Source organism: Carassius carassius, chromosome 17, assembly GCF_963082965.1.
Source record: "Carassius carassius chromosome 17, fCarCar2.1, whole genome shotgun sequence".
NCBI classification, from domain to species: domain Eukaryota; kingdom Metazoa; phylum Chordata; class Actinopteri; order Cypriniformes; family Cyprinidae; genus Carassius; species Carassius carassius.
Window position 1 is genome coordinate 9,922,854 of NC_081771.1, and position 21,029 is coordinate 9,943,882.

The window sequence follows — 21,029 nt, forward strand, 5'->3', positions numbered from 1 at the left end:
GCAGACAGTTGCCCGGCTGCGGTTTCGCTGCGCGTCTGTCGCTATGCGGCGCAGCGCGTGTTGCGCTCTGTTGCCAGGGAAGAGCGAGCGCGATCGAGGGGGTGCTGCTTGCTGCTCGCATTGTCTGTCGGGACGGTGGCGGTGAATGTCTGCCTAACAGAAACGTTCGCTGGTGCCCATTAAGGCTTAATAGTGTATGAAGTAGACCCTTACTGGAGATAGATTCGCAAACGTCAGTTATCCTTTTTCTTCCTTCCTTCATTCGTTGAGTTTCTGAAACGGTAAGACAAACCGACCCGAACTAGCGAGAGCGAGCGCTTGTTGCGTTCAGCCGGCAAGAGGAGGAGAGGAGCGGCGGATCGGCGGATCGGGCGAGGATCGCACAGCCAAAGGCGGCCGATGACTTCGGAGAGCAGCAGCCAAGCGCAACAGAAGGAGGAGGTCGAGACGGGATCAGTCGCCCGAGATCAAGAGGAGAAAACCGGCGAGGACCAAGGCGGCATGGTGAGCTCAGGCCTCTGGTGCTGAATCGGCACTTAACCCTCCCCCTAAGCTCGACGTTACCGTGTGGTAACGTTTCGTTTAATGGAGGCAGCACGTCCATATTTAGAACAAACGTGTTTAGACTACTGTTTAGCGAAATGGTAAGCACCAGTATGTACTTGCAATATGTTGACAAACTAACTTAACGTTACATGTGTCCTTGCGCGCTAACCAGATGTCAGTTCATTTGCAAATGAAGTATCGATCCACTGAAATTGTTAGTTACTGTAAATATTAAGTTAGATGGGTCTGGCTAGTCGGTTTTAAGTCGGTTTTAACTAGGCAACATAAACTAAATATATTGCCACCGAGGCTTCGTCTGCGCATAAATTACACAGCACGTGTTCATGTCAGCGGAGCTCTGCTGTAACTGTGCAATGATTTCAGGACTTCAGGACGCGTGACACAGGTTAAATAGTTGACTACTTTTCTAAAACTACGAGTTAATGTCATTTGGAAATTAATTAAACTTACATCACGTCACGGTACATCATGACCACGTGACAGCTTGCTTTGGGTTATAATTATTATTTTTTTTTTTTTAACCATGCTTACTATTTGTTTCATGTTGCTTGAGTAATAATACTGGGTATAATTGTTAAAGAAAAGCATTTCCATTTAATAATCTATATTGATAAAAAAATGCATTTAAAAAAAAATTAAAACCTGATTATAAATTAAATGTATTAAATTGTTGTCAAATAAAGCAATGCTGATATTTTTGTCTAACAAATCAAGCAGTATATTTTTCCATCTGAACATGATTTACTTTCTAGCTGTGACACACATTTAATCGGGCACATAGGCCTACTGCTGTTAAAGATTGGCTTAGATTCTTGTATCATGCCTATATGAATGACGGAAGTGGTCATATGTTGAGTATTAAAGAGGTTTAACAGGCTTCGTCATTGGAATGAATGTTTTAACATGGTGAGGAAAGTCAGCTTTTACATAAAACCCTCCATTTTACCTATAAAAGCACCATTATGATGCAGCGATGCTATTCATTGGTAATAATGTGGTAATAATATTAAAAAGATATTTGTGTCAGATGTGGACTTGCAACAATATGAAGCGAATTGAGGTTTTGTTTCCAGTTTCTGTCCTAGATGTGCCAAGTCTGTTCTGCAGGAGTCCCTCTATCTTTCAGAATTATGCAGACATCAGTATAACCTGTGGGAATCATTTAAAGGCATTTCGACTCCAAGGCCCCCCATTGTCCACAACAATATTTAAAGGCCCCATGACTTTTCCAGTTGAACATGTTTACGTTCTTTCTTTTTCGTGCTCTCTCTATGCACCACTTTGTTAATTATGGCATTCAGTCATCTGAATTGTCACTTACCACAATGACAGCATAAAAAAGTGAATGTCAGCCGGGAAATTACTAGAAATTAATAGAAATTACTATTAATTATAAACAGCAAAAACAAACTTTGAATGAAAGGAAGTTTTCAAAGATTGCTTTGAGACTGAATATGTACTAAGTTTGAAACGAGATTTGAAATTTCAAGGAATGTAGGCCTGCCTAGCTAGACGATTGCTAAAGTGTTCAGAGTTGTTTATATATGCAGCTGATAGAGTGCTCTGCATGTTTTTGGGGAATTGCTAGGTGGTCGCTGAGTAGTTGCTAGGAAAGATAAATAATTCCTAACTAAAGTTTGTACAATAACATCATTAAAGAGTCACATTCTCACAACACACTTCATATTCATGATCACATTAATACTGTTGTCCAGTTGTAAATGTTTAGTTGTTCATGATAAAGATTAAGGATAATAAGTATTTTTAAAAACTGCTTGTATTCAAAATTTCTACCCTGAAAAATATTTCAGAGCTTGGCAAAACTAGAAAAATGTATATTAATATTAAAAATGGACTTTACATTTTACAATTTTATTCATTTACATGGTCTAGAAATTATACTTTTAAAAGAAGGCTAACTTTACCTATCACATTTGAGTGTTTTTTTTTTTAAATATCTTGCATATCTTTAATGGAAGATATTTCTTGAATTAAAGCAAGAAATATCTTGTTGCTTAGTTGTGTTATCTTATTTAAATGCTTTTACCCCCTTTTTTTAATATATAATTTCGAGGCTACCTAAGATGTTTGCTCTGGCCCCATGCTTGAGAACCTGTTTTTAAACTTTCCTGTGTAAATTCAGAGTAAAATACAATTCACTTTGGTTTCCGACAAGCTATAAGATTCTATGGACTTTCCTAAATAATAACATAAACATGAAGTATTGTTTGTTTAATATTGTTTTGAGTAAAATACCATACATACATGTTTTGTCTGACTGACTATTAAACCACTTATTAGAAAGTTCTAGATGACTTTGTATGGCAATTTCAGTTTTTGTCAAGTCTTACCATGCCTACCAATGTGCATACTATCCACCTTATCTGCCCTAAATAGTATTGAAAATTACTAATATCACATAGAATTAAGGATGGATAATACGCACATCGGGGTGCAGGCTCGGTTTTAGTCTTCATCATTGAATTTACATTGAGATCCAACCTCCAGATTGTCCGTGATCTGCGATTGGGCGTCCCTAGAACTATTCGGTGCTACGTGACACTATTAGTCACCGTGTCATACAACAACACAAATTTCATCCTTAAAGCCCGTTTAATTGTTTGGGAATGTAACGTTATTTGGAAATTGTTAATTTTAACTACATTTATCAATTAATTCATTCATTTTTTTTGTCAGGCCTGTACTGCATTTGTTTCAGCGGTCGCCACGTGCTCAGCAATGATCTCGGTGGCAGAGGTTATAGTTCCGGTAACTTGAACAGAGGTTTGACAGACGTTAACCCGCTCCAATCATACGGAGATTCGTTATGACGTATACCAGCACGCACCAATCCCATACCGGTGGGCGGGAAATATTCAAAGCGTGCTGCTGCACGTGATCACAAAAGAGGCAATGAAAGACTAGTGCACGGCCAATCAGACTCGGTAAGCGCCGTGTAGATGCTTACGCAGAGCAAAGGGGATTGATGCAGATGATGAGTGGCCGCGAAACTCTTTGGCTGTGAATTTGCACTTTTGCTTTAAACGGAAAGAGGTGGGAACCGGTGCCGCGGTTATTGTGAGCTAGGTTAATTCGCCACCTGGATATCTAGCGAGTGATAACGTTGTCGGAGGAGAAGACCATGCTGTTGTTTGTGGAGGTGAGTTAATTAGGCCATTCTCTGGCGACCGCGAAGGTTCTTCAGACCTGCGGCGTGGGTTCAGCTCGATGGCGCCCGCCATGAGTTCAATAAGGATAATACTTTTTTGTGCTTTTGTAGTGCAGTCATAATTTCATTTACTTCAAAATGAGTAGTTAGCGATACGCAAGATTAGTTAAGCTGCTATGTAAGAGTGTATTTATGTGAACGCGAACTGACCGTCGACAGCGAAAGATCCACGTGCGCGCAACAAATGCTAACGTTAGCTATTTAGCAAGAGTCTTATTTGCGCAAAATACGTAACTTTTATCAGTGCGGATAAAAACTAAAGCGAAGACCGCGTCAAGTTACTGAAGGTATCGACGAATTGTCTCCTCTTTTAATTTATCCTTTAGTTCAAAAATAACTTTAACCCGTCCAAATCCAATAAAGCGCTAGTCAGGTTAACCAGGCTGCGTTTCAGGTGCAGGTTTGTAGCGCTTTGCTCTAAACTCTCGCTCTGGTTTATCAGAGTGGCTAATCAGATTAAATGGGTGAAAGGCTGACTATTTAAAACCTCCTGTCTGTGTGCCTGTAGTGTCGCGTCGGGTAAGTAACTGTTAATAGGTCTTGTGAATGAGGTTCGTCCCTGATCGAGCGCAGTATTGTAAAGAGAAGTCAGAGGGAGAAGTTGTGCACAATTCTGGTTTTTAAACTCGTCAAGTGTGTTATTGGTTAGTGCCTGTCCTGTGGTGTTTGTATTCCTTGCTCTTCAGACGTCCTTCACCAAGGTTGTGACTGTAGTTTCATTTGATAAAATTAAATATAATTTATATTTTACACATTTCGACTCTTACTTTACTGCAAAGTGGAAGCGGTGTTGTAAATATGTGCCTCAGCGTGTCATGTGAAACTTTGAATGTTAACCATTGAGACCCCCCCTCCAGTAAAAATGACTATAAAAGTAGTTTTAAATCGTTTTTTTTTTCTGAGTGAATGTTTGGAAAAACGTTGCAAAAATGCAATTGTCAAATCATTTACAATATTTTATCTATGTATTCCAGAATGGGCTCCATAGTTACTAATAAAGAAACCCATTGATCATTGTAGCCCACTGTTGCATTTTTGGTAATGCAAGATGATATTGAGAGGAATGTTATCTTTTTTGTAATCACTTAACATGTTGTGAATTGAGATTCAAGTCAGATTCTTGCAAAGTTGTTACCAAAGTGTTTGCAGTTTTGTCCTTTATTAGTGATTGTTCAACAGCTGTGACTAGCAAGCTTTAAGTATATGCTTTTAATGTCTATTCTGAACGCAAGTTTTTCAGGATTTTTTTCTCTCCCTTTTTTGTAGTTACACTCCCACCATACTGTGAAACAGGGTGGATAACTATTTGCCTAATACACAGACGCCTAACTACATTGTTGCCTTTTCATTAAACATGAACTTTGATTAATATGTGCTATGATAGATTGCTGTCTATTTCTTATGTATGATATTGGGTAGTTAAATAAGCAATTTTTTACTTAATAGTATTATAGTTTAGTTTAAATTAAGCTACAGTTGACATTTCTTCTGATTTTATTCTATTTTGATGTGTAAATCTAACTGTAAAATAATTTGTACTGTATTAACCCAGAATTTGTTTAACCTTGTTTTCAAGGTGACCACCAAGGGGGCCGGTCTGAATCCCAATGCTAAAGTGTGGCAGGAAGTGTCTGCACCAACCACCCAGGCTCCAGAGGCAGCCACAGAGACGTGTCATTGGCCACAAACAGATACTGTTTCCACTGAGGAGTCAGAAGGTATGTATCTTGATTGCCATTTGTTTAGTACTGTAAATAAATGTGGGAAAATTTGAGTTGTGGAGAACTATAGAGATTTTTATTTCTACACACTAGTTCATCTACTCGGGGAAATGGCTAGATTTATTGCAAGTATTGTTGGCAGCTACAACCATTTTGTAGTGTTATGTTAAAATTAGCTAAAACCCAGTGATGATCAGTATCGCGCTTGGAAGGACCCAGAACCATTCTCACTGTAGAGATTTTTCATTCCCATTTCTCCTCTATCTCACTCTCTCCATTCTGTTCTTTTTCTGTCTCTCTCTAATTCTCAAGCTCAATTTCTTGCTTGTTCTCTCAGTAGAGTGTGTCTGCCCTAATGACCGTGAGATTATGAGATCTGAGGGTTAAATGGCCTATCGCTGTTCTTACACGATAAGTGATCAGTAAGCTTTCAAACGCATTTACTACTATGTTTCTTCTCTGTAGGTTTCAGTGAGTATGGTGTTGGCTATGGTGACTCTGAGTCAGCCCCTCCTATGGAGAACAGCATGTTGAATGGCATGGAGTCTGCAGAACTGGCTTACCCACTCTATGAACCAGGTCTGTCACATACACCCACTGTCACACTTCAGTTCTACTCCATTCCAATGCTGCTTACTGGCTGATAGTCATTGGGGTGTGCATTTTTTGTGTTCAGCGGAGAGTGAGACAGTCGAGGAGCAGCCCCTCCTGTCTGAAGAGAGTCTGAAGGAGTCACTGAAGAAGCAGCTGGAATTTTGCTTCTCAAGGTAACTCCCACTTTACGCCCAGACATGCTAACACCTGCTTCCCCATATTACATAAATGTTTAAGAGATGAATGGAAAATCATAATCATCTGCACAGTAGAGCAGTGTGTATTTACTCTTGCTTGATAAATTCTCATTCACTAATTAAATGCAATGTCATAATGGACCTACAATATTGGAAGTGATTTGATGTAGATGATCCGATTGAAGCCATTTTTTTTGGCAGTTTTGTAATTGTCGGTTGCCTAATAAGGACAGTTTAATTTGAAATTGTGACGCCTAAAAAAAAAATAAAAGAAAAAAATAGCTCACCAAAATATTGAATGTCTTGTTTTTTTTATTTTATTTTTTATATATAACTACTTGCTGTTATAATTTTAAACATCAATATTTAAGATTTAAAATAATTTAACAATGGATTAAAAAAATGTGTAAAAGAAACACATGTACAGCACACAGTGAAAACAAAATGAATATGACAGTGGGCAAATGCATAAAGCGCAGCATAATTTGAAATCACGAGTTAATAGTTTAAAGCATTCAATTCTCACAGACTGACCATCACACAGAGAACACGTGATCATGCTGGATAAAAATGCACACTTCACAATATCTCACAGCTGGATTCGACTAAGTTTGCAAGGTTTGTGAAATTAAATGTTAATTAGTCATTCAAAGATTTGTTTAAATTATATAAATGCGTTTTTGCTTAATGCTGACGGCAAACGTGAAAGTATTATAATGTTTGCCTTTCTATTACTAATAGGCCTAATATAAAAGCGATAGTAATACTTTCTGTATACATTATTAATTCCTTTAACCATTCTATCTGATTATTAGACAGACCTCTATCCATATTAGACAGAACTGTTAATGACGATGATGAACAAGATAGAGCGTGTCCGCTGCCTACTCTCAGTGCTGTCAAAATAAAAGTCCTGCTTCGACCACATCAGCCAAACAGAAAAACTTATCGGCACACTAGTCATGTGACTAATATGAAAGTCAGCAATTGTTCAATAACCCATTGTGGAGTTAATAATTTATTTTTATTTTTTTGGTTCTAATCAGTGGTTGACCAATAATTAGACTCAATGACTTGTTGGATGGACTGTTAGTGATAATTGTTCCAAATATCAGTCATTTCTATTTATTTGTCCCCTGTTAGTTTTGGTATTTTTAGTAGGGATGGGCGTTTTCTGCAAATATCCCATTCAAATATTTGAGCTCACAAAAAACGAATATTCGAATATTAATTTATTTAAATTAAGTTTAATGAGACAGATGTTATTTTTCAGCAACATTTGTTTCAGTCATTTTGAACAAGCTTACACACAATAAGCTTGAACATTACACATCGTGTTTTGTAGCTGAAAACCTTTAACAATGAATGCAAACAAACAAAAGTACAGATTAAAAGCAAAAAAAAAACACAAAAAAAGTGAAAGGGAAAAAAAAAACGTGAAGCAGCCTGCAGCAATTAGGCTATTGTAGAACGTAGCCTACACTTAACTTTTAAACTGTCCGCAAATCTTTTTTTTTTTTTTTTTTCTATTGTTTTACATGTTCTTGTTAAGAAACACGGGCATGTAAACATGATCGGGGGAAAGTCGGCTCCTTAGTCTGTTAACAATAAGGCCGGTCGCGGAGAAAACGCGCTCTGATGGCACAGACGTTGTCGGGACTCACAAATAACAGTGTGCTAAGCGAATAAGTTTTATGAAGCGCTTAGTGTTTTCGTTTCAACACTGAATGGGATCCTCATCTGGTGGAATACATGGCTCCAGCAAGAACTGTTCCCACTCGTCTCGGCTGGACTCTCTGTAATCATCGCTGAAGAACTGGCTCAGCCTTTTCCGACGAGTGGGCATTGCATCCTCTTCATCGTTGGTGGCGGCTGCATCCGCACCACTCGCATCAAGGAAAATGTTCTGATTAATGTTCAAAAAAGTTTTTTCTTACTTCTCTCATGTTTTCATCGAGAAACCTGAGATGTTTGTGCCGAGGGTCTAGGGCAGACGCGAGAAGAGGAGTTTTCACTGCATTCTCCAAGTTAGCGGTGTTTATTCGTTGCTTGAGAGATGCCGCAACAATGTTCTTGAATTCGGTCACTTTCTGTGATTCTCCACGGCATATTTGAAGTACTGTAGAAGACCGCAGTTCTTGGGGGCCGTTCACATATCGCGTCTTTTGCCCGCTCAAGTTCGTTATTTCCAATGTAGGCGCGCGGTATGCGTGCTCATAATAAAAGCAACGCGGTCGCGGTGCAACGCGCCCGTTTTTTCCAGGCGCGTCCGCACCACATCGAGTTAAAAACATCTAAACTTTTCAGAATGCCGCAAGCGCACCGCAGGTCATGTGACAAGAACTAAACATTCAGCTTCATCCTTTCCCGTAACAACGTTGAAAGCTCAGCCAAGATGAAGGAACAGCTGATCATAGCTGTATATGGATTGCCATTAAATTTAGTAGCAGAGCTACTGAAAGCGATTTTTTTTTTTTTTTTTTTTGCTGCAAATCCATTTATCCTTTGCTGAAATTTCCACGTCTTAATGGAGAGAGCGCATCATTGTTGCTTAGCAACGACAGACGCCTCAGGAGCGCTTCTGCCCGAGCGCTTTGGAAAGGAGAAAGCGTCGCGCCTAGCGTTTTCCATGTGTTTTTATGCTCGTTATGTGAACGGCCCCTTATTCATTCATTAATTATTTTTTGCTTGCATCTTCAAATATGACGTGGAGAATCACAGAAAGTGACCAAATTAGGTTTTATTGTGAACTTTTTTTTTTTTGCGAAATTCAAATATCATTTGAAGTAACTGTAGTTCTCTGGTCTTTTTATTTTGATATTTGCATGTGTAAACTTAAGCAAACAAGTCCTTTAGTGTTGTGAAAGTATTCATTACTCCATCAATGGAATTTGCAACTCTCGCATTGGAGGCTTTTAGTCAGCAAAGCAGACTTCTGTTTTCCCACTGTATACACCTAATAAGTATTCAAAGATAGGTCCCACTTTATATTAGGTGACCTTAACTACGATGTACTTGGATCAAAAGATAAGTTCAATGCACTTACTGTGTTTATATTGTATTGCAAATCACTTTTGCTGCTATTGAGGTGCGGTTAGGTGTCAGGGATGGGTGAACAGTGTAATTATTTTTACAGAAATTAATTACAGATGTAATTGCATGGTTATTTTAAAGGTAGTGTAAAAACAGTGTACACTGTACCAAATGATTAATTTAAATGGAAGTACGTAGTAGTTAAGGCCACTTAATATAAAGTGGGACCCAAAAATTTTATCCATTGAAATTCTTATGCACACTGACTCTGCAGTGAACATCACTGCAAGTGTTCAACATCTGTTCATTACACTTGTTTCCTACAGAGAGAATCTCTCCAAGGACCTTTACTTGATGTCTCAGATGGACAGTGATCAGTTTGTCCCTATTTGGACTATTGCAAGCATGGAGGGGGTCAAACAGCTGACTAGTGATATGGACCTGATACTAGAGGTGCTAAGAGGTAAAACAAACAAAACCTGACCACAGTTTCAAAGTTTGTTCATGCCTTGCAATGCTTTAATTCCTTATTTTCTGTCCTCCTTAGCCTGTCCCATGGTGCAGGTGGATGAAAAGGGTGAGAAGGTACGGCCAAACCACAAGCGATGCATCATCATCCTCAGAGAGGTACCTGAGACCACGCCTGTAGAGGTGAGTGCACACCTTATGGTTCTCTTGTGGCTGTATATGGTAGAGCTTCGTTATCATTAATGTGGTTACCCCGATGATGATCAGTATCGCGCTTGGAAGGATCCAGAACCATTGCTGCTGTTGAGAAATATTATTTTTCTTTCTCTCTCTCTCTCTCTCTCTCTCTCTCTCTCTCTCTCTCTCTCTCTCTCTCTCTCTCTCTCTCTCTCTCTCTCCCCCCCCCCCTCCCTCTCTCTCTCTCTCTCCCCCCCCTCCCCCCTTTCTGTCTCTCCCTCTCTCTCCCCCCCCTCCCCCCTTTCTGTCTCTCAGTACAGTGGATTTTGCCCTAATGACCGTGAGATTATGAGATCTGAGGGATATCTGGCCTCTTGTTTGTCAGTAGTTTTCACTTACTCTTGATTTGCTGACTTATGCTTTTGTGTCTCTGTCAGGAGGTGGAGGCCCTGTTTAAAAGTGAAAAATGTCCGAAGGTTATCAGTGTGGAGTTTGCGCACAATAACAACTGGTACATCACATTCCAGTCTGACACTGATGCTCAGCAGGTATTATTGACAAATGCACACATAAGTCCTTTCTCATGGAATAGACGTATGTATAAATATTTGGTAAAAATCATATGTGAGGATGGTGTGCCACCATATTGTTTTTTTAGACTTGTTTTTATTTAGATCATATGATGGGAGTAATAATTGCCTGAATTTATTTCCTGTAATGTGGCTTATGACTTAATCTGTATTATGGGTAACTTTCTGTTTGCCATTATAATTATTCATTAAATATGGTAATTTCCCTTTGTGTTTTATATTAATTGCGCCATTTGAAAGATGCTTAATTTGAAAGGGTTAAAACCTTGTAACTGCTGCAATAATAAAACCTTGTAACTGCTGCAATAATTGTCTGATGCACTAATAAACACATTTACTCTGCTGTTATTGCATTAATGATGCCTAAAGTTTTTTTGCTTTTCTGTGTTTATTAAATGCAATTATTATTTTTTTCTGGTCACATTGTTTTACAGGCCTACAGATACTTGCGTGAGGAAGTCAAAACCTTTCAGGGCAAACCAATTATGGTGAGTGCCCATTGTGCTGCCATCTCTCCTGTTAGGTCCGCTGCAATTTAAGCACTCTGAATGTGTGCATTCCTGGCCAACACTTCAAATACAGCTAGTGTAACCTTGACCACTACCAATGCGGTGATGATTAACAGGATTCTCTGAAGTACTCAACTCTGATCTCTGTTCTTTCAACCAATCAGTGATTTGTTATCCCATCAATATATAACCAATAGGAAAGACCCCACAGACAGTGTATAGGATTACGTAATTCATAAACCAGGCTGTTTTTGTCTTGTACTGTGCATGTACTGTTTTATTTATGTAAACACTGACTTATCATTTGTGGTCTTCCTTTAGTTTCACAACTGAGTGTAACCTATAATCAATGATCTTTTAGATGTTCTGGTTTTATTAACAGGTGTCTCTTTGTGTTGTCAGGCTCGAATCAAGGCCATAAACACGTTTTTTGCTAAGAACGGTTATGGGGCCGTTGACTCTGGGGTTTACTCCACTCAATCACAGTACTCGTCTCCAGTTTACCTGCAGCAGGTGTACCAACCTCCACAGCAGTATCCTCTCTATAGCCTCCTGCCGCAGACATGGGCCCCCTCACCGACACCTTACTTTGAAACACCACTGGTAAGAACTTAATCTTGAAATATGTTGGTGTGTTAAAAATTAATCAAAGGATTTGGTGAGAATCCCCCATATAACACTTCCACCTGTTCTATTGTGCTGATTCGGTGCTCAAGAAACAAGTCTTATCACCGTTAAAATTAGAGGTTGACCGATGTATGTTTTGCTGATTAATCAGCACTGATAGTTAATTGCTGGAACAATCGGTTATCGACAAGAATACATGCCGATAGTTTTCCGGGTTGCGTCCGTTGCTGGAGCAGCTGAGAAGGCTCTGTTTTCATTATACTGTACGAGAGCGGCTCTAGTGGTTAAAATAACTGACAGCACATGCAATTTGTTTAGACACGTGATGCTGCACACTGAACGTTATATTAAATTAATATTCGCCAGAATCGTTGTTAATGTACATAATGAAACGTTTGTCTTTCTGTTGCTCTAATAAAGTCTGTATGCTTCATTTATAGAGCTATAATTTAGATTGCTCTTCCGTTTGCTCCATTTTTAAACGCTGAACTTCAAACTTGTCTATATCTCATTGTTCATTCTTAAAAGTAAACTTGTGTCCATTTGGTGAATAAACCGTTTAAGACCACTGCTCAAGTTGAACGCTATGCGTCGGGAGTGTGTGTGATACAAGTGAGTTCTCCTAGACTCAGCACTGCTCTTTTATTTTGATTAGATCATCAAGTGTTCAAGAATAGAACCAGCTTACGTGTGAGTATAACATTTTGCTGGTATAATTGTAGGGCCCTATGTTTTCAACAATGCGGAAAATGTGGACTGAATCGTAAAATCCATTCATAAAAACAGAATTTACGGTTTAGCACGGAATGTCACAGAATTTGTCAAACGCTGTGACACTCGCGGTGATTTCAGTGTCTGCCGTTTCACTAAGTGAGGACGAAACAGACAAACTATATCCCCAGAGCTGCTCTGAGAGTCACTTCATGAGCATTCATGACAGTTTCATTTGAGCAAAAGCATCATATCACAAGTACAGAATTGTAAAGGTATTCTTGGCAACCTGTCAAAATAAAACTCTGGTTTGTTTTGAAGTCAATTTTTTTTAGTAAAATGTACATAGCCTACTACTAAAATGTAACATTATTTTTAAGGAATAATCACACATTTCTTCCATGTTTAAATTTTAATAGTAAATTGTGTTTGCCAAAAAAGTATGCTTAATTTTCAGTAATTAAAAGATAAATTAAATTAATGTTTCATGCCTTGATTTGATAACAATCAAATTTAAATACACAGAATTTTTGAGGGGGAAAAAAATTGAGAAAAAATCAAGTTGTTTTATGCGTTCAAATAATTGGATGTGGTGAGAAAAAATAAAACGTTTCATAGGGCCCCAAACATGTAATTTTTGTTAAAGTTTTATTAAATTGATGTGAAAATGTATAAGTTTCATGATTTTAATTAGACTTGCTTTTTGATTAATAAACTTTTAACTATTAAAAAGGAGTGGAGAAGAATTAAAATGGAAAAAACTGAATCCAGAAAAATTAAAATAGAAATAATGGAATTTGGAAAACATTTAATTGAATTTAGGGGGGAAAACTGATTTCATAGGGCCCTATTAGAGTGCGGTATTTATTATTACTTTTATTATTATTATTATTATTATTATTACTACTAGTATGGGTCAGTAGTTTTTTTTTTTTTTTTTTTTACAAATAAAGCACTCTTTTTAGTTTTTTTTTTTTGTTCAGTATCCATTTTAAAAACTGTCAGTTAATTCATCGCTTTTGGCGAGTGTGGGCCAACCTAGCTATTGGTATTGGCAAAATTCACTATCAGCCGACCTCTAGTTAAAATGGTGATACATAAAATTGAGCATGTATAATGGTTTTCTCTGAATTTATAAAAAACAGTATTTATTTGAAATACACATTTTGTAACGATGTAAGTCTTTACTGTCACTTCATGAATTTAACACGTCCTTGCTAAAAAATAAAATACAAATAAAAACCTAAATTTAGCTGTTTGGTAAAGATGGAATCTGGAAGTTTTGACCCAGTGATGATAAACTAAGCGCATAGAGGGAAGCAGGGAGTGGTCAGAAGATTTTGGGAGTTCTTTTTCTTCTCCTTTACTTTCTTCTCCTTTTCTTCTTTCTCTTCCTCTTCTTCTTTCTCTTCCTCAAGTCTCTGTCACTCCTGTCCCAGTGAGCGTTGAGATTATGAGATCTGAGGGTCACTTTTACTATTTGCAATAAATGAGAATTGTAGCAGTTCATTTTAAAGTAACTTTGAAAGTGACTTGTCAAATAAAGTATCTTTCATGTTAGCCTTTTGTTTCGTTACTTTTTGTATTGCAGTCATGAAGGCTGAAGGTAAGCTGACGGAGTCACAGTGGGTCTTGTAGTTTGTAATCAGGCAGCGCTGCAGGGCATTTTCAAATGGTTTACCATGCCAACAGTTATTTGGTTCATTTAGCATCTCACAATGTAAAGTGGTGCTTTGATCATGTCACAAAAATGTGAATTCAATTTGTAGTAGTTTTGCAAATGTGTGGGTTAATCTCGGCTGTTGATTCATCTTGCAGGCTCCATTTCCCAACAGCACATTTGTTAATGGCTTTGGCACAGCAGGAAACTACAAAACTGGCTCCTCTCCAATCAGCCTTACGCGCAACTACCCCCGCAACCGGTAAGACCCTGAAACCTACATTTTGTTTGAGGAAATTTTTTTTTTTTTTAGTCTGTTCCGTTTCTTCTCTGCCAAAAACTTAATAGATTGTTTCTTCAACCATTGAAAGTTTATATCCCAGGTGCTGGTTTAAAAAAAAAAAAAACAGACTTTATGAAGGTCATGGTAGAACCATTTTGTAGACATTAACTTGCTTTGCCCCATTTTAGATATGTTTGCCAAATGAATTGGATATAAAACCAGACCTTGCAGACATTTTTGTCCAAAGTGGCTTACATTTTAAGCTATACATTGATAAAACCATTCTGGTAACTGTGCAAATTATTTCTAATACTTCAGCAAATTACAATTGTTCCTCAGTTATTGTGCATCCTTTTCAATTTAATTTGCTGTACTTTTTGTTCAATTGAGAAATTTGTTGCGGTTTACCTACATTTATTTCCACTCATGATGCACTGGAGTCACAATGACTTTGTTCCTTTACTTTCTAGACTTCCACTTTATTCCAGAAAGAATGTAATCAATGCCTTCAGGTAGATATGTTCTGCTTTTACTGGAGCATTTCTTCATTTTAAATGATCATCTTTTGCATGTTCATGTACCATGAAAACTGCTTTAAAAAATTAGATTGCCAAAACTGCCCCGGGGGTGATTAAAATGTTTGGGCTTACGTTAGACTAACATTATAGCTAAGGGCTTGGCTGTATCACATCGCTTCAAATATAACCAGAACATTTAGTGCTATTCAACTATCAGTAAGCACTCCATAGTTATTTGCCATCATGACTCAGCTAAAGCTGCATCTTGATGCATGATTCCTTTCACTGTGAATGAATGTCTGTGCAGTGTCATCAGATCTGTCATGTGACCCTGTCCTTGCATGTATCATTTGTTGCTCTACGTGTATGAGAGGTTCCTGATGGCGTCTTGGGAAAGTACATGAATTATTAAAATCTGCATATGGGTTTGCCTTGATATGAGATCTAAAGGACAAGTTGGCCAGTGGCGCATTTATTCCCAAAATAGGTTTAATGACAAATGAGACCTGCATAATTTTGGCAGCAGGGAAATAAGTACGGTATATTACACCAAGGAAGATCAGGGGCAGTTGTAACAAGTGCTGGTAATATTTACCATGTTAGAATAATATTTGACTTTAGAATCAATCTTTCAGGTCAGTTGTACAATATTTTTTCTTTAAACATTCTAAAGGTCTTCTATGAATAATTTCTATTTGATTGTTTCAGACGAAAGGATGGAGGGAAAGTTCATGCACCGTTTTTTTTTTTAATTTTTTTATAAATATAGATTTTCTCTTGTGTGCTTTAAAAAAAATTTATAAATAAAATTTTTAAAAGCATTATGCAAGTTTGGAATGAAGGGCTTACACAGGCAGAATTATATTTACTTGTTGGTTCACCTGCTGGTTTAGTTTTTCTATGCTGCTAATGAGGAGAACATCTGCAAAAAAAATGAAAATGGTGTTGCTGTTCAGGATCTTCTCAACCAAATAGGCATTTTTCTTGTCGCTATGTATATCACCTCCATTTGTGATGCTTGTTGTTCACAGCCAGAGAGACCACCCTTAAAGCCCAGCTGGACAAACGATCTGTTCCACAGTTGTTTACTCAGCGTTGCTTTGGAGGCTGGTTACATGCAGTCACCTGATTTTTGTGTTCTGTGCAGGAATCATGTAAAGCCACAGCCTCGTGCTGACGTGTGTCAGCTGACAGAGACTTCGTCTGGTACCGGTAGTCCCCAGCCTCCATGCATGCCTACTTCAGACACCACTGCCTCCACCCTCACCCCACTCTCTGAACCGCCAGCTTCCCCCAGAGAGAACCAACACTTAGACCTCGGCACCAGTAGCCGGGCCAGGTCTGTTTTTTTTTTTTTTTTTTTTTTTTTTTTTTTTTTTTTTTTTTTAAATGAATTTAACGAAGCAGCAGATTTGGTTGTTTTGACCCAGTGATGATCCACTAAGCGCATAGAGGGAAGCAGGGGTTGATGGGAAGGCTTTGAGTTCTTTATCTTCTCTCTGATCACTTCTCCTTCCTCTTCTTTTGCTTTCTCTCTCTCTCCTCCAAGTCTCTGTCACTCCTGTCCCAGTGAGCGGTAAGATTATGAGATCTGAGGGTCATCTGTTGAGCGTGTTCAGTGAATGGTGGCAGGTTTGCTGATAGGATTGTATTTAACAACTTGTGATGTGTCTAGGAGAGGAAGCTATCGTGGCATGAGGAGGAGAAGAGATGATGAAAGAACCGTAAGTCCTAAATGTTTATTACATGGCTCTCTGAAGTACCTCATTTTTATTACCCATTCGTGCTCCATTATTTGTGTTTCTCATTTCATTTGAGTTTTATTTTTCACAGAGGCCAAATCCTGAATCAGAAGTGAAAGCTCCACCCCCTAAGTTTGACCTCGCAACCACTAACTTCCCGCCATTGCCAGGAGGTGTCCCGAGTCGGCTGCCAGGTGTGACCATACAAACGGAGTCGGTGTTGGAAAATCGCATGGCAGATGTAGTTAAGGGCATCAGCAGGGACAAGGCAGTAAGAACTATTTCTTGTAACCATTTATTCTCATTTACATTTGTTCTGCTATTACACAGAGAATCTCATCAAGTTACCATTTTTCCGTTTGTTAAGCCGGAAACAAGTAAGCAAGATGTCAGTCAAGATCCTGGGACATGTCCAGTGGAAGCTCAATCGACTGGACCCTCTACTCCAGCACCAAAGCTTCCTGCCACAAAACAGGACACACCTTCCACTAGGTACACACATGCATGTACAGTAGGATCTTATATTTTGAAGAATTTAAGTTAAAGAATCTCATTTTCATTGAAGAATTTTTTTACTAATACTATTTTTCTTGGTTTTAATTAGTGAATTGTGAATTTTATTATAATTAATTTAATACAATTAATTAATATAATTAAAATTTTATTATAAAATGTATTTAATTTTAATTTATAATTATTGTAATACCTATTTATTGGTTATTAATGCGTTTTTAAATATCCGAAAAATTTAACACTTTTTTTGCTATACATATCAATATAATTTGATTCAAATTAATGCATTTAAAAAATATAATTGAAACGTTGTTCAAAAAGAAGCAGGTTGATTCAAATCCCATTTTTCTCTACAGTACGTCAAATCAAGTGAAGAGAGCTGAGAAAGAGGTCCATGTCTCTGACACGCCTCCGGACCTTGAATTGGTGATTACAAAGCACGTCCAGCCCATTTCTGCCCCCCAACCTTCACCCAGCCAGTCAAGCACTTCATGCACTGCATCTACACCACCTGTCCTAACAAGTGCAGCTGTCCAGGTAAATGCATTCATGTGTTAAATTGTAAATCATCCTATTACTCGTTCACATCTGAAGGTCGGAATGGTGATGTCTGTTAACTTGAAGGTTTTTATTTATTTATTTTTTGGACTCCCCCCTCAGGAGCCTCGGAAGCTGAGCTATGCGGAGGTGTGTCAGAGGCCACCCAAAGACCCTCCCCCTGCACCAGCTGCCCCGCCCAGCCCCAGTCCCACTCCTTCTCCCACCACAAACCAACCACTACGTGAACTTCGTGTCAACAAAGCGGAAGGCCCAGCCTCATCCCGCTGCAGTCCTGGTGAGAAACTGGAGAAAGGAAACGAGAGTCGGACGTCCAGAGAGCAGACTGGCCACCAACGTGGTAACGGCCCCAGAGGATCAGGTTTTAAACTCAGAGAGCAACAGAGACGCCCTCTACAGGGTCGGCGCTCTTCTCCACAGATGGGGTATAACAGACGCAGTGGAAAAGAACAAAACATCCCACCCAGATCACCAAAGTAATGCCTCGTATGCCCACAAAACACGTGCACACTTGTGTGTATGCTTAAATACACAACTTATATATATGAAATTTAAGAGTATATAAATCTATATATAAATATCTATATATAAATCTACATATGAAAACTGGACTGTCACACTGTGTTGTCAAAGGACCCTCTACTTTCCAAATGACTGTGATATCTGGGAAGTTGTTCCTTAAAAATACAGAAGAAATCTAGGAATTTAAGATGAAAAACCTCTTATACTTGAAAGGAGAAATGGAGGCTATGCTTCCTGTGTTATCTGTGATTTACAACAGTTAATTAGCTTGTGAATGAGTTTTGATTTTATTTGGAGTGTTTAAGGTCCTGGCACTAGTGAACAATGCTGTACTTTTTTTTTTTTTTTAATGCATATGATGTTATCTTTAAATGATAGTTGGTTAGAAATTAAGCCAGCAAATGTTCTCCATATGCAACAGATCACACCAAGACAGCATGGCAACACCCCACCAGTCCATGAGGCATGTGTGTTTTTTTTTTTTTATTGCTTCCTATGTTTGCACCAGTCCTAAAAGGGGCTGGGGGAACAATTTGATTCAGATGTGATGCTTTTAAAAATGATCGATGCACAGTGAATCAGAACTGTTTGTTGTTTAATTTATTTGAAATGTGGTGAAAAGATGAAACAAGATATTGATACAAGGTTCCCACAATCTTGGAACACCAGGAAATTTTAAAATTGAGATTTGGAGAAAAGTGAGTCATATCTCCATTATCATTAATTCTTAAAATTAATTTAATATGAGCAGTCTGAATTTTTTTTTCTTCCTAAAAATGTATTAACCTAAACATGGTGGAAACTTGTTGATATTTGGCATGTCATTTAAAAAGCTCTCAGGCAGGTATTAAGGGCATCACATGATTTGTAAAGCAAATCAGTTGTGCACATTATGCCATTGTGTTGTAATTGCTTCATGACTGAATCAAAACTAAATTATGCGGTGCCTATAGATTCTCACCCCAGTCTAAACCTGGAAAACAAATGTGTGTACGTTGTTCAGACAAAAGAATAGGGCAATGTGTAGGTTTGAAGGAAACTGAGAGAATGAACAAGAAGTTTTCATGAAGAAAAGATGAAATCGAACTAGACATCCATTGAAAGAAGATTTGGACGTTGCGGTGTATATTCCAGGTGATTTTTGAGTTGGTGTGTCTTTTTGTAAAATGTCATGTGATGTCCAGTGTTTCTGAAGGCTGGGTCTGTCAGTAACCGAAAGATCAAGCTGCTTTATTGAAAGAATGAATAGAAATCCTTTGTGTAGATGAGCAAAACCAGAGTTTGCCCTCCTGTCCCTTGGGAGTGCAAGTCTTGTTAGTGTTTTCTAGTGATCAGATTGTTTGTAGTGTCTGCTTTTGACAATTTCAGTTTTATTTTTTTTATTTATTTTTTACTTCATCTGCTGTAGATGCTGGTGACAATAATCAGGTTGGATTTTATGCTCTCAGAGTTAGTGTGCTGCTTCAGAATCGCTGTTCATGTCGTCTGTGTTATTGAGTCCGTCTGTTTTTCTTTGTATGTTTGTTTAATGATAATCTGTATGTGATGCTTGTGTTTATGCCTATACATTTCAGGTATGATTCCATGTAATATACCTGCTACAGCACTCATAGTGTACCCGTCATCCATCTCATGTCCACTTTGGTAAAAGAGAGGGAACTCAGGACCTCAGAGGAAATCAGTGATGTGTATGACTGCTAATTTTGACCAATGCTTACTGCAGTTTTTTTTTTTTGTAATTGTAGCTTTTTAAATTCAGTAACCACATTAAACTGTTTTAGGGGTCTTAAGTTTTAGTTAATGTATATTTGAACGTTTTAAAAAAATGTTTAATCCATGACACTGTAATGCATGATTCTCTTCTCAATTTGTTTTTCCTCCCCTCCTTTTCGTCTCAATCACATGTATGGATGGGCTGTGCACAGATCCAGACCAAAGTCAAATCAGCAGAGAGACAATCTCAGGAAGTGCTGTTTAAATGCAGTAGATCCTCTCTCACTCCTCTCTTATTCTGCCATGGGCAGGGCCACCGTTGAATGAGTGAGTGATAAAAATTATGATTGTTGATTAGTGAGTTGAACAATTTATGTTTTAGTTTTATGAAACTTTGTGTGTAGAACCTTATAAAGGTCTCCTATGAACAATTTCTCAAAATCCCCTACTTTCTATTTGACTGTTTCAGACGAAAGGATGGAGGGAAAGTTCATGCATCAGCATTTTTTTTTTTTAATTGTCTGTTTCTTTTAACTTTCTTGCCCTAATGTGTGTTTCTTGCCCTAATTAGTTTGAGATGTTTTCAGATTTTTGTTTTCTATATTTGGCGATTATTATCCATTGGCGCAAACTATTTTGAAACTGTGCCACTAAAATTAGAAAAAAAATCAGTGGACCTGGTTTTATTTTAATTTTTTATTATTTTATCTGAATTAATGGATTTGATTCATAACTAGTTGATGAAATGAAATGTATTATGTATGTTTGCTAATCTCATAACCTGTATAGGCTGTAAGCTTTTTAGACATGAAATGGTGCAGTTACGAGTAGCAAGTCTTTAGCCAACAAAAAAAGGAAAGGAAAACCAAGTATTGACCTATTCATTTTACTTGTATAGGGGGATAGATATAGCAACTGCTGAGTGAAATGTTTTGGATGGTATTGTAGATGTTCAATGAAAAAAAGAAAGAAAATGAAAGAAAAAAATAAATGATTTTAATCTGCGCTTGATTTTTATTCTTGAACATCCTGTAGAATGAAAAAAGAATCGCAATTTATTTTAATTATTAACCAGATATTAAATGATCCTGATTGTT

General features: G+C 37.9%; 1 protein-coding gene across 2 annotated transcripts; it reads left to right on the forward strand.

Annotated features, from left to right (window-relative positions):
• The first annotated feature begins 94 nt into the window (after positions 1–94).
• On the forward strand, positions 95–20,937 carry larp4ab (La ribonucleoprotein 4Ab). 2 transcript variants are annotated; one of them, XM_059570804.1, is made up of 16 exons: positions 95–504; positions 5,373–5,514; positions 5,983–6,096; positions 6,194–6,284; positions 9,668–9,804; positions 9,889–9,992; positions 10,424–10,534; positions 11,011–11,064; positions 11,488–11,688; positions 14,242–14,345; positions 16,032–16,223; positions 16,560–16,608; positions 16,718–16,897; positions 16,994–17,118; positions 17,496–17,676; positions 17,800–20,937. In XM_059570804.1, the coding sequence occupies exons 1-16, from the start codon at positions 400–402 to the stop codon at positions 18,175–18,177; spliced, it is 2,268 nt and encodes a 755-aa protein (XP_059426787.1). In that variant the 5' UTR covers positions 95–399; the 3' UTR covers positions 18,178–20,937. The 2 variants fall into 2 exon arrangements, with proteins under 2 accessions (XP_059426787.1, XP_059426788.1); XM_059570805.1 differs by lacking the exon at positions 95–504 and adding an exon at positions 3,498–3,727.
• The last annotated feature ends 92 nt before the right edge of the window (positions 20,938–21,029 follow it).